This window comes from Buceros rhinoceros, unplaced genomic scaffold (assembly GCF_000710305.1).
Source record: "Buceros rhinoceros silvestris isolate BGI_N320 unplaced genomic scaffold, ASM71030v1 scaffold4355, whole genome shotgun sequence".
NCBI classification, from domain to species: domain Eukaryota; kingdom Metazoa; phylum Chordata; class Aves; order Bucerotiformes; family Bucerotidae; genus Buceros; species Buceros rhinoceros.
This window is the reverse complement of record NW_010414402.1, coordinates 58,596-72,399: the sequence shown is the minus strand read 5'-3', so window position 1 is coordinate 72,399 and position 13,804 is coordinate 58,596. Positions and strand designations below refer to the sequence as shown.

The 13,804-nt window shown below is 43.3% G+C and overlaps 1 protein-coding gene across 1 annotated transcript in view; it reads right to left on the bottom strand.

Annotated features, from left to right (window-relative positions):
• Positions 1-1,791: 1,791 nt before the first annotated feature.
• Positions 1,792-13,804, bottom strand: part of PDE6B (phosphodiesterase 6B, cGMP-specific, rod, beta) — a 21,183-nt gene continuing 9,170 nt past the window's right edge. The window contains exons 10-22 of the mRNA XM_010137072.1: positions 13,202-13,345; positions 12,561-12,626; positions 11,786-11,932; positions 10,185-10,292; positions 9,103-9,212; positions 7,953-8,040; positions 7,420-7,520; positions 5,931-6,038; positions 5,147-5,210; positions 4,322-4,396; positions 3,341-3,424; positions 2,945-3,101; positions 1,792-1,850 (exon numbers count right to left, since the gene is read on the bottom strand). Coding sequence (XP_010135374.1) covers positions 1,792-1,850; positions 2,945-3,101; positions 3,341-3,424; positions 4,322-4,396; positions 5,147-5,210; positions 5,931-6,038; positions 7,420-7,520; positions 7,953-8,040; positions 9,103-9,212; positions 10,185-10,292; positions 11,786-11,932; positions 12,561-12,626; positions 13,202-13,345 — 1,311 coding nt within the window. The remainder of the gene's footprint in view (positions 1,851-2,944; positions 3,102-3,340; positions 3,425-4,321; positions 4,397-5,146; positions 5,211-5,930; positions 6,039-7,419; positions 7,521-7,952; positions 8,041-9,102; positions 9,213-10,184; positions 10,293-11,785; positions 11,933-12,560; positions 12,627-13,201; positions 13,346-13,804) is intronic.

The following is a 13,804-nucleotide window of genomic DNA, read 5'->3' as shown; positions in this document are numbered from 1 at the left end:
AGGCTGCCCCAGCACCACTGTTGCAGAAGGGGTCTTTAGGAGACCCTCCTGTTCCCACACAACTGGGCCACTCTCTGAAACAGCCTCCTCCACTGGCACCTCACCCTGCGTGTCCACGGACACCCGTTCCCTGCGTGCATGCATGGTCCTCCTTGGAAATAACACCTTGTGGTGCTCCAAGTGGCTCGTGTTGGTCGCAAGGGGCTGAAAGATTAGCCTCGTGCCTTTATTTTCCAGAAAATGTTTGACTTAAGGAGCCTTTCTCAGTAAATACTTAAGTGCACAGTGTCTTGTAGTAACCCTTAAAAGCCCCACTGCTCACCACTCTGCAATATGATAAACTTGTTACATTTTTCCCACTGGAAAAAATGACTTGTTTGATTTCATACATTGTAAGATGAAAGCTTCCTGCATGGTTCTTCATGGAACTGAGACATATAACATGAAGTCATTACTAGTGGCATATTTAGCTCTCATGCAAGTAGACAGGTTTCTGTATTTTCCTGAAAGACCACTTAGTGCTCACAGAATTGCTGCAGAGTGATAGAGGACTACATCTTCCTTACTACACTGAGAGATGGGTAAATGATCACCAGGTACCAAAACAGCTCTAGTTTTTCTTTTACTTGCATAATTTTTATAATGCAAAACAAGATATTGAAGGGTAAAAGCACTGAAGGTAGCAAAAGTAATAAAAGAAGAAGAAGAAGAAAATCCCCAGCAAAACAGATCTCCAAACACTTTTTTTAAAAAAAGAGAGAGACAGAGAGGAGCAGAGAAGGCTGTCTCTACTGCTATAGGAGTGTAACTGAATGTTCCAAAACGATTGCATGAATAAACATGAAAAATAACTTCTATCATCTGAAATAAAAGAGTACAATTATCAGTCTTTCAAAGTCTGGAGAGGAATCCAAAAACCAGGTATCTCAGAACAGGAGGAGGAAAGAGGGTTGGTACTGATTGGAAGAGGACTACATCAAATCACATTGGCATTACGAGGCAAAACAGAACAAATTTAGGAGATGCCATGATGCAGGTTGCTTGGGTGACTGTAACTGCAACTGTCATGGGTAATGATAACACCGTCTTCTTACAATCACGTGTTACAGAGCCAAGTCTTGGTTAACTCACAGCGTGGGTTCTGCTCGTGAAGATGGCAGCTACTGGGTGCTGCACGAATAGCTTTAGAGTAGCAATCTATACAAATGCTTGAAGTGAGTGCAGAACTATTATTTCTGTGAGCGTTTCTCAGATTTACATGGAACCGTAACTTTTTAGATCTATTCAAAGGTTTTCTTGTCAGTGTTCATGCTTTATCCCTACCCACAGATTTTTTTTTTTCTGATATCCTAACGCATACAGGCTTCGATATGATAGATTTGGCTCTTCTTCAGTTGTTCTGCTCTGTGGCTACAGTTACTTACTTTGTCAGTCACATGGGGTTGCATGGAGAAGGACGTGAATTCAACTGGCCCTATCAGCTTTGGGGTAACAAGTGTTTCAGTGCAGGAGAAATGCTCTTCCATAGTCATGCAATCTGATTTGTTGGGCCAAATGTTGTTCTGACTTGCCATATGCCATCTGCCATCAGGTGCGTTAAATGGAGCAAGAGACAGGATAGAACTGGCTCCTTACCATCAGGAAGAGATGCAATTAAGGCAAATGAGATCTAGCTCTTTCCTGGTTAGTTATAAACCTAACTAAAGTAGTAATATTTGTATGCCTTTTCTATTTTTTTTTAAAGTACAGGTATTCTTGCTTCAGGTGGCATATATTTAATTGATAATAGATCTAAAGTATGCTACAGGTTTTGGAAGCTGGAGCTCTTCCTCCATTACAGGTTATTCCATCTGCCATATGAAAAGAAACAGAGAATTAGAGGTACAGTTTAAATGTCCTTCTCAGTAATTACACAAGTATTTTAGCACTTTTAAGTCATCTAGTCATCAAGTAGGTCCCACCTACAGTATCCAAATCTAGAACTGTCTGCTGTGCAAAGTAATTGCACCTGTAAGGCTGCTTAGAAAGAGTTTTAGAGTTAGTAGAAACCTTCCTTACTTAAATACCAGTTATTTAGCCAGGAAATAATTCTTCAAAATTTTTTCAAATAATAGCTAAATCACTTACTTTTGGTATTTTGAGTTAATTACTGCGAATTAAACTGAGATAAGGCATCTAGTTTCTAATCTATGTTATTTGAGTAATGTCCATCCCATGGGCTGTTGAGATTTTGGTCCAGTTTGGAATGAAAGGAGACTCCAGATTCAGCCTCTGTGGACTGGCACCAAATTCTGATTAATGTTTGCTCAGACTCTTGGGAGGTGCCAGGAGAGATTCTGCTTCCACCCTTCTGAGTGAGAGTCAACCAAACCCTCAGGCTGTCAAACAAGCTTTCACCCAACGCCCATTGCAGTGGGATTTCTGTGCTACCCAGGCTGGGCCCATAGAACAAGGAAAATGGATTCAACCAAAATAAATTGCTGCTAGATACTACTACTACTGCTTGCTTCTAGGTAGTGCATAATCTGGGCTAGAAATGGTATCAGCTGTAATTCCTCAAATGTTCTTCCTGGGAGCATGTTAGCTTTTCTTAACTCCTTCTGCTTCATGACCTGTGGGACAGTACATTGGCCACAGCCCCTGTGTACAAACAGATGTCTTGCTGCTCTTTTCCAGAGACATACTGCAAAGAACTTTCTGCTGTCCCCAGCTGCATAAGCACTTTTGCTGAATGTAGTCCCACTATTTTCTCAGGCACTAGCCTGTCATGGCATCAGGTTTGAAGACAAAGGTGTCTTCAATCTTGCCAGTGGAGCAAGACTGAGGAAAATTGTTCTGCACGTCTGACTTTTTGCCATATCAGCAAAGCTTGCTGAAGATTTGGGAGAGTATCATGTAATTAAGTTTTTGAGTGAGGAATGAAAAGCCAAGTATTGTTTCTGACCTTTCTTTGCCGCCATCCTCTCTTCCTCTTTTTTCTTCTCTTCTTCCAGAGCTTTCATTTTTGCATCATACTCATCAGCACGGGTTTTCCACTCATTTCTGTTGTTTAGCAGCCCATCAAGCATAGGCTGAATTTCCTCATGGAAACGGGAAAATTCCTAGTGAAAACACACCTGTCAGTGCAATGCAGCACAGAGGCAGTGCTTGCCCATCATACCCCAGGATGGACACCCGACACCTCTCCTCCCAGGCTGGCTCATGCCCCACCAAGGGGCAGCTGTTGTCTCCTCTAACTTGTTCCTCTCCCCACGAGTGGTGTTGCTGCACTGGACTCACTCATCTGGGATTTGAACCCCTGATGAGAGGAGTGGGGTGTGCAAGGGTGTGCTTTCCTTACCTTGTAGACAAATGTGCACACAAAGTCAATGAAACCCACTTGAAGCTTTGGAAGCTCAGCTGCTTTCCTCCGGTCCATCATGGGCTGCAAGAGGAACCAAGTTCACTATGATGAGAGAAGACTTAATTGAAAAACAAACCTCTATTTTCTCCCCCAAACTGCCTTGTTGTGTAAGCCTGGCAGTGCTGCCATGCCATTCATAAAGGGTGTCCATTACAGCCCTCTCGCTCTGCTGCAGAGGAGAGAAGTGGGCTCAATTCCTTTACCATTTCAGCAGAAATTTTAGATAGGTCTTTCAGCATCTACAAATGGGGAGGAGGACAGAGAGTTTTTCCTTTGTGCCTTTCAAGCAAATATCTGAGAGAAGGTTCATGTTACAAAGTGCTGAAGAGGATTGCAGTTCTCTAAAACATAACTGAATACGAAATTGTATTCTTATACGGCTTTGTTGCTTACTGTATCATTTATGATGCCTCTGTGGGTAGAGAGGGTCTATGAAAGTTTACTTAAAGAAAACCCAAACCACACAGGCGGAGGCTCCATCAAAGAATGACTTTTTCTTTCAATGCCAAATTTAAGTATTTGTTACTATAGCAGAAAAAATATGTTAAGAAACACTGCTTTAACACACTTCCATTTACCAGAAACAATTTCCGGACTTGACAAAGTTTGTGTTTGTAGTTATTCTCTTTATTGGAAACTCTGTTTTCCTCTGTGATGTAAGGGACCAGCAGAAAGTCTCCAGGGGGACAGTGAAGACCTTGCTGGTTCATAGCTACTGAGACCTGTCTAAGTGTATGGAGAGCTGGACAAGAGACTGTCGCAGAGGGTCTTCCCTAGCTAAGTGCCCATTTTTCCAATGGATTTTGGCAGACATAGTGACTTCAGGAAGATAAACCGCTCTGAGAACAACACTGCTTGTAGTAAGTCTCTGATGAGACTTGTCTGAACTGAATTGTCTGGCTCTCACATGGTACTCACAATAGGCTGTTGCTGGAGGACGCTTATTTCTAAGTCTCCTTGCTCCCAGAACTCAGCTGCTACCAGCAGAGCTACCTACATTGCCAAGGAGGGAAAAAGGAAAGTTAGCACTGACTTTGGCTTTATAACTTGATGTGCTTCAGGTCTCTACCATGAAGCAAATCTCACTTCTAGCCCCTTTGTCACTTTGTGTCCAACCCCAGCCCCAGCCTTTCTGTGGGAGGGGCAGTAAATGGTAACGGTTTTGAACCCACGTAAGGGAGAGCTTAACTTTATTGCACTTGAGCTCATTAGTCTCCATTAGGAAATGTTTCCAATGGATTTGCCTCTTGGTCACAGTTATGGCTGCCTGTTACGATTTTCACAGTTGTCTTTTCTGCATGCTGAACAGGAAGATAGGGTTTATTTCTTTCACCCTCCTTTAAATTTTAATGTTTCTTACATAGCAATTGCTCAAGTACAGTTTAGGAGGCACTCCTAAAGGAAATCAAACAACTGAGCAAACTGCAAACAGTATTGCTGTAAAAAAAAAAAAAAAAAAAAAAAAAAAAAAAAAAAAAAAAAAACCCACAACAAAAAAAACCTCACTGTGACCAAAGAAGCTAAATAGGTTTTTTTTCTTTTCTTTTCTAGGTAAACACGAATTTTCTACAGAGTTCATAGCTACAATCTTAAAGATTGGTTAATCCATCAAAACCATAGTTATTCTAAAGACCTTTTGATAGTTTTGGTAGGAGACTTTGATTCAGCTCCTAGACAGCTCAGGAAATTGCATTACTTTCAAGTATAAGCTACAGAAATCTGGAAGTATATGAAGCACCTGACCTTACTCTGGACTTCCCAAGGCTTTGTGATTGCTGACAAATCACAGGCAGTCATCATCATGGCCCTGAAAACAGGAAAGAAGTTAGTTTCCTCTCTACAGCCTTCACCCTACCTCTTGCAAGTCCAGGACGCTCATGCCCCGTACTGTGTCACATATGCGCTGGTCACTGCTGAAGTGATAGATAAAGACAGACAGGTTGCTGTAACAGCCTTGTGTCTGACTGGGACACTCATGAAGGATTCCTCTCTTGATCAAAATGAACTTATGCTAGAGAACTGTTTGCTCCTGCCACTAGGATGTTTGCTGCTTGACTTGAGAGTAGCACCTTTGGCTCCCTCACTGAAGTGTAGCAGTGCAGACTGCAGTGAGTTTGTGGGTGCACATCATCACCAATGCAAAGCATCCTGCAAAGCATCTGTCCGGTCACAACAACAGCATTGTGCAACTCAGAGTGGTTGCCACAAGAACAATTAATGGATTAGATTCCTGTATATCGGCCCTGCTTGTGGCCCATGGGGTGATCTGTTTGGTGTGTATGGCCAGAAGGGATTCTGCATCTTGTTAGGAATATATCACCAGTAGGACCCTCCAAAACCTGTGACTTAGCTAGATGAAGAACCACTTTAAGCCTTTTCCCCTGTTTTTTCCCTGCTTCTCCAGAAGATTAGATTTGAGTGGACAGTGATGTAGCACACACTGATTTTGCACTAAGTGCAGTGCAAGGCACTCTGGAGCTCTTACCAGGTGACCTCATCACTAACCTTTCCAGAGCTGATTACTCACATGACAACCTCTTTCTTTGTTGTCTCCAGAGACAAGTATTCAGTCCAGGCAGTCATGCTATCGTATGTCTTGGATTCATCAACGATCTTTTGAAACATTGTTCTCTTTCTATGAGGGGGAGAAAAAGAAAAAAGAAAAAGCTCCAAGACAAGAAAACAACTGTGTTAAAAACAGATGGCTGATACTGGTATTGACTACCCTTCCAGAAGTTTTTCCAGTACTGGCTGTCCTGATATTTAGTTCCTCCAGCAATCCCCCAACAAATCCAAGCACTGTCATCTGCTTCTCTTAAGTAGGGGAAACTTGTGAAAATTATTTCAAAATAAGAATAGTGGTGAGACATGAACGGGAACTTGAAAGTATGAGCTACTGCAAGTGATACCAGCTGAGAAATGTTCCACTTTTGTTGGCATCACAAGAAAGCTTTCTCCCTGAATGATAAGCAAACTGTGGAAACCTAGAGCTGGCTGGAGTATTTGTAAAGCTACCTGGCTTTATATACTTAGGCTTTATATACTTATTACCTTGTTAACCTTATTTATATACCTAAATATAAGCGGCAAATTTGAGGGAGGGGTTTATACACAACACACTCGTGTTTTGAGTGGTGTGAAGTCTGGAAAAATCTGCTGTTTCAATGCTAGCAAAGAAGGCATTTAGGCCAGATCCACAAAGTGACTTTCATCCAATTTCTGTCCCTATCATTTTGCCTGGGTCTGATCTCAATCAAGCCTTTGCTTGCCATGGACCAAGATGGGCAAAGACTGGCTAGTTCCCATCTGTTCCCATATAGCCACCCTACCTCCAGTGTAAGAGGACTGGGTACTGTGCCCCACCTCACACTCCTCTTCTGTGGGATGTTGATATTTTGCATAATCATTCTTCGTGCAAATCACAGAAGCAGACTTCTGTGACTCTTCTGCTGTATTTTGAAAGCACATTTTGAAATCGCCTTGCTAATTAGGAAGTCATATATTGTTGAATTCCAGCCTTGTCCCAGAAAGTCAGTGCATTCTGCTCCAAGAGGTCTGGAATTTTAGGCTTTTGAGTGTGAAATAGACTATGAACTGGATATTCACCTACAATGGACCACTCGTTATCGGTGTTGTGCTGCACTCACAGAGAAGTTAATGCAGGCCCAGCCAGGCTATTTGCCACTGATGAGTATTTTTAGTGCTAAACTGCTAGGTAAAAAAAAATGATCAGACATCTCTTTTCGTTAGGGGATCACACAGCACCGCTGTGTTGGAAATACAGGGTTAAAAACTCATGTATGTGATCTAATGAGTAGAAGTTCAACGTTCTTTTGAACAATGTAGGTTTTCCCCACCAGCTCTGATGCTGGTACCAAAGGCAGCTTCCCAGAGGCAGTGTCTGTGAAGGGGATTGCTGCATGGGGAGCTCTCCGACCAAAGCATCATGTTTTGCCTTTGTAAAGTACCGGCTGATTCCTGCCCTTCACAAGTGGTTATGTGACTGACTTACTTACTTGAAGTACAGCGCCAGGTCTGTTGCTATAATAGCAATTTCCATCAGGTGAATCATGTGCTCATGCTGTCTGCGGTTGAGGTTCTGACATATGTTCAGTGACTGAAAAGCAAAGGAAATGGAGCAGCAAAATCAAAGCACTATTGTTGTGAGTTCCTGGCCACCTTTCTTTCTCAAATGTGCTCACTTCTTTTTTTTTTTAATAGTTTCAGCTTACTCCCCTATGGTTCACCGTATGTTGGTGCCTAATCTCTTCTTTTGCTCACTGAACAAGAAAAATGTCCTGAAGCTTGTTACTTCGTGTACAGAAACCCTGGCTCCTAGCTCCAGTGCAAATTTGTGTGAAATGGGAAGTTAGCTGGGGATGTGTGTGTCAGCCTTGGCCCTGTCAGAGGGGCTACAGGAGAACAATCCTGTATTTAACATATTCCTACAAGGATAACCATATGCAGCTGCTTCTAGTAGCTCTATTGTTGCTGAAAAACTTCCCTGAAAGTAAACTATTCATGTCCTTACATTACAGTCATTACCAACCTCTTCAGAGAGCAAGAATTTTCCAAATTCCAGGTGATGTCTCTCTAAAATTGAGGATCCATGAAGTTTAGCTAAAGGATTTTGAGATCTGGTTGCATAAAGGAAAAATTAAAAATGTTAGAGCAGCACTTACTTAAAAATAAAAAGAGGTGTCCCATTTTATATTCCATTTTGCCACACACACAAGTTCAACTCATTTTTAAAGTCTCAAAAGTAATATTTTTTATAGCTAGTGACTTTAGTCTAGAAAAAGACTTTTGTGACACTGCTCATAACTATTTGGACACTGTATACAACAGTCTTCCAACTACAAATTTCGCCCAAAATGTTGCTTATGGCTAGACTGTTATTACTCAGCATAGTAAGCTTTTTAAATTCCTGAATAACTACTGTTGGTATCTAGTAATAGGAACAGTAAAAACAGCAGTCTTTGGGCACTTTCCCAGCTGAAAAGCAAGACCCTCTTGTATCGAAAACACCAGTCAGCTTCACTTCCATTTTTCCAAATCTCCAGAAAGATACAGTAAGACTGTATAGCCAGCAAGTATTGCAGAAGAGCTGTGATCTGACACTGCTTTAAATGAGCAACAGATGCTTGACTGGTCAACAATCCATGTAGCTGTTTTTCTGTAGCTAGTAACTACTACTAAGAGCAGCAGCCTCATACTCAGAGGCATTTTTTTTTCTGTAGATGATGAGGTCAGTGCCATGCATGATGTTTTCTCCATAGATACCTTCCAGCAAAAACTAGTGTCGCAGTTTGAAATCTGCTTCTTACGTCCAGGATGCTCCTATAGCACCCTGAGTCTCCTATGATGCTCAGGCTACTAATCCCTGTGCTGCACTTGTTCCACCCTGTAATTGTAGCGTAGAGTGTTGCTTTAACCAAGGGAGATAAAGGAAGTCCCAGAAAGGACCACAAAATTTGGTTCCCCACCAGCCAAAGCATAAGCCCAAGTGCTGTAGCAAGCTGAAACACAAAGTTATTTGCAAAAGGTTGTTATTCCTGTGCATAAATCATAAATCAGAAGTTTTACTGGAAGTGTAAAGTTTTACACAGAAGTGTACTGGAGTTCATTGTGATCACAGCCTGATCCCACTCCACGTGAGAGCAACAGTAAATGGTTTGAAGTGGTAGGAAAGGGCTTACTTCATTTGGTAAAGGTTGTTGGTTCCCCTGTGGTCAATATCATGGCACAGAGCAGCAGTTACCATTGCAAGGGCTTCAAGGTCAGTGTAGTAACGCTTCAGTTTGCCTGTCTGAAGGGTGAAAATTTGCATGTCATCTGTTAGCATCTCTTACAGGAAAAGGTACTGAGCTGTGAGTGCTCTGTGCTGGGGATCTCCTCATTGAAACAGTCCAAGATAACTGAAAATATTTGTGAAGCTAAATGCAATACATTGTGGACTTAAGTTAAAATGGAGAAGCAGCTGGAAACAAAATGTTTCAGATTCTGGCAGGCATGCACGTTGTGCTTATGTGCTTGATGCCCACCTGTGATGCTGGCTACCCACTGCTGTAACAGCCTTGTGTCCGGAGGTCCTTGTAAGAACTCCATCTGTCACTGGCCGCAAAGGACTTTGGAAGGGGCTCTGCATCTTTATGGGTAATGAGGTCTCCAGGCTGAATCACCCAAAGAATTGTCTGGGAGTAGTAGGCATAATTCTGCCACCAGCTGTGTGGGACATACTGTCTGTGCTGCTCCTGGTGTGGAGCAGCACTCTGACACCTGTTTTTCTTGTTGGGGCACCTGTTGCCCTGAGAGCCTGTGAGAAGTGGCACTTGCCATATTCAGGCTAGTGACAGATTTACACTTGTGCCTGTCCTGCTTGAAAATAGAAAGCTTGAGGTTGTCTCCAGCCCAGCCAGCTAACTTCAGTCCGGCTCTTACTGTCAGAAACTACTGGCGGAAGGGAAGTCCTGTAGTCTGTCTTCCCTACCCTGAAGAAGGATTTAGTATGGAGTCTATCCAACACCATACACATCTGTACCTATGAGAATTAAAACACTCCATTCATTGGGCAGTATTAGCCACAGCTTTAATGCAAGGACTGTCACTTCAAGCAAATGGAGACCTCATTTATCACGACCTGTGTTAGGATTGACGAACTCTCATTCTACACCAGAATTCAAAGGATTCAAAGGAAGCCCTGCATATCTCCAGGGCACAACAGAAGACCTCCTGTAAATAAAGCTGTGCCACAGAATTAGCTGGGGTGGTGTTACCGTACCATCAGGAGCGTGAACATGGTCTGCGCGACATTGAAGCCATGGCGCCAGTTGTGGTAAGTTATCTTCCGGTAGCCTTTGCTGACGGAGTACACAAACCTTACCAGAACCTGCAAATTGGGAAAAAGGATGCTAGTTTGTTTGTGTTGTGCTGGCTGCTGCTTTTGCAATAAAGACCACTTACAGAAGACATTGATGAGGTTCAGATCAGCTCTACAGAGGTGGCTCCCAAAAGGAATCAGAAGCTGTAATACCATCAGGTTTCCCTGACAGTGTTGTTACAGTAAAGCCTAGTGGAGAACTAAAAGGAACACTAAAATACAGCTCTCTCCTTTCTAATATTTTTCTCCTTCTCTCTTCTTTTTAGAAGAAAAATAAAATCTCAGAGGTGCTTGTGGGGGAAACAAGAAACAGCAATGCCTGGGGGAGAAGAGACTTCACCCTACTGTTTGTTTATTGAATTTCTGTGTTTCTCTATGATGTCACTCGTAAGATTTGTCCCTCCCATGTCTTGTGATATAATAATACCAACATTTCTCTCCCAGAGATATGGCTCCACAGATGTAGAAGTGCTTGGTTTTTATATCGCTTAAACAATTACAAAATAGGCATTAAATAACAAAGTGATTCTCCTTTTTGCATTCTACATCTTGTAGCCACATAAGTTTTCTCATTAGAGAGCAAATTATCATCAGAGTGGCAGCAAAGCATGACTGCTTTTCACACCTGTATCAGAAGTTAATTGCTCCAGAGTAGATATTTTGAATGTTTTTTTGACATTGACATGCTGTAAGTAAGGAGCACTGAATTCTCATTTAGAGCCCTCCACTTTTCTCCTGCCACCCAGCCTCCCTTTCCAGGGTGAAAACTCTTCTTGCCATTACCTCCAGATACCAGCAGATGGAAATAAACCTCATATGATGTGCTGAGAAATCCCTTGGGCAGCAGCAGAGCTGCTGAGATGCCATTTTCACAAGTCCTACAGGGACCTGAACTGTGGCAAAAACCATGAACTTGCACACCAGGGCTATGAAGACAAGATCACACCACTCCTGTCACTGGCAGGCAGAAAGCTGGTACCAACCGCACCGCATGAAGACATGCCCTGCTTTGCAGGGGGTAGAAAAGCAGAGGTGCCTGTGAGTGTGGGTTTCAGCATACGCTGGCCAAAAGCCATAGGATACATACTATAGTGAATGAAACATGCACACAATCATGAACTGTCCCATGTTGCAGCTGGAAACTGTGCTGTTACGCTGCGGCTGTGAGTGGCATTAAGACACAGCAAGTGCAAACAATTTTTTGCGTGGTGTAGTCCCCATCTATGCAGACCTGATAGAAATTCCACATCTGTAGCAGACAGTGCAGAACAGAAGAGTCCAGCTTCATGCTCCAAACCATATAGCAACCAAGGGGCTTTGAGAGCAGTGTCCCTGAGCTCAGCAGGCTGAGGAGACTGAGGATGCACACCCCTCTCCCTGCAAACCCCTGTGAACCCAGATCTCTGTCTGCTTCATGAGCTCCACAGAGAATGCACAGGAGCCTCAGCCACGCAGTCTCTGGCCATCCAAGATGAGAGTCCCTAGGTGTTGCCTCGTCTTACCTCCTGTGGGATCTGGAACTTTTTCACCACACCAAGCTCATAGTACATCTGAATGCCACACTTCACCAGCTCCAGCTCAGTGCAGTCAAAATCGGAGAACCTGAACTCATAGATTTCAAACTTGGTGGGCCCTGGGAGTTCTTCTTTCTGTAAAAGAGGTGGGATGTTTTGTTGCCGTGCTACTTATGCCATCCCTAGAAAAACCTGGAATAGGTTTTGCGTAATAAAAACTTATCAGTATGCCACTGCTGGGAACTTTTTCTTTTAGAATATAACACATAAATTGACTGAGATTGAGCTTTTCATGATAACCCCATTAATGGGGAAAGAGGGATGGCATTTTTGGTTAAGGGCAAGAAATAAGGCTTGATTTCTGTTAAGCACTTCTCTTGTTAATCTGATATAGTTTGGAGGATCCAAACTTGTCAGGTCTTGTCAGGGAAGACTTAGAGTCCTCCATATTTACTCTGGAAAACAAAATGTGTGACAAGTCAAGGTGGCTGATACGTTTCCAGGTGGACTTTGAATCACTTGAGATAAAGTGGCAGAGAGCAGGTAGTCCTCAGGAGCTGGGAAAGGAATTTAGGGCCACCTGATAATAACAACCTCAAACTCACACAGCAGAGGAGGGCAGGGTGTGCTTTGCCTTCACCCTTCACCAAATGCTTTGTCGATGTATAACAGTGCGCTAGCACTGGAAACTCTGTGCACCAAATACCACCCAGGCGGTATTTGTTCACCAGGGTTGTCAATTCCAGCAGTACATTGTTCTTACCAGGATGCTTGCCAGCTCCTCTTCCTCACACTCACTTGGCTCCTTCCCCAGCCTTTCTCGAGTTGGCTGCAAAGAGCATGGATATGTTAAACTGACTGAATCCCACTGGACTTTGCTCTGTGCAGCACTGGGGTAATCAAGGGCAGCTCTCGTGCAAATTTTGTTTTCTTCCCGGACCTTACTTCTATTTCTGATCTTTCAGCCCATTCTTCCTGGTAAAAATGCTCTCCCTTTCCTTGATTTTGGTTTGTTTCCTCACTTGCAAGTATCTCCCTAGAGCCAGTGTGCCAGCTAGGTCCTCTAACTCATGATTCTGCGCTGAGGAGATGTTGAGGAATAAATCAGCTCCTCTTCCACTACTACAGCCCTGCCCTGAGTAGCAGCTCTGTAAGCCCACCTCCAGGGTTGGCTTTGCTGAGGAAATTAGGAAGGACACAACTTTGACAATGTGCCAAGGCGGAGGGCAGACCAGAGAGTAAAAACAAAGGTTTGTTCTGCCACTGTGCAGTACCTGGGGCCCTGGATGCTGCCTCCACACCATGGTGTCTGGAATAATTTCTGTGGGGAGGCCTGTGACTGTGCCATAAGTCACAGGCCAGGACAGTACACTTGGGAGAATGTTGCATGTTGAGAGACGTTACCAGAATTTCCTGGATTTCATCCTTGTCACATTTCACATGGTAGAGCACCATATCCTGAGCAATGTCCTTCCGGTTCTCCAGCTTGTTCATCTTATCATACGTGTCTGTGTTGAGTACTGACCAACCCAGGAACTGTGTCAAGGACTTCATGAAGGCAAAAGAAGGAAACAGTGAAATAACCAAAACACTTTTTCTCAGAGACTCAGAAATACAACACTGCATGATATATTTTTAGAGAAACACAAGATCCCCTTTGGCCACTAGTCTAGCAATGAGCAATCGTGTATTTGTTCCCAACCACTACTTGCTCCTCAGCAGAGCAATTGTTGAATCTGTGGAGGTCACCAGAGCATCCAAGCTGTGGAAGTCTGAGGACCCTCTGTCTGGTTCAGCATATGGAAAACTACTTCTGTGTTGTTGCAAGCGTCTCCATGCCTGTGGAAAAGCTGATGTCTCAATGTTGACAGCAGGTCAGGAGCCCTTGTATCAAGGGAGTGCAAAGTGATCACCTTTCACTTATGTTTAGTCCTACCCTGTGTTGGCTCTCAACTTGTTTGCTTTCCAGTGGGCAATTTGAGCTAATGCGGGGGGTGGGGGGGGGGG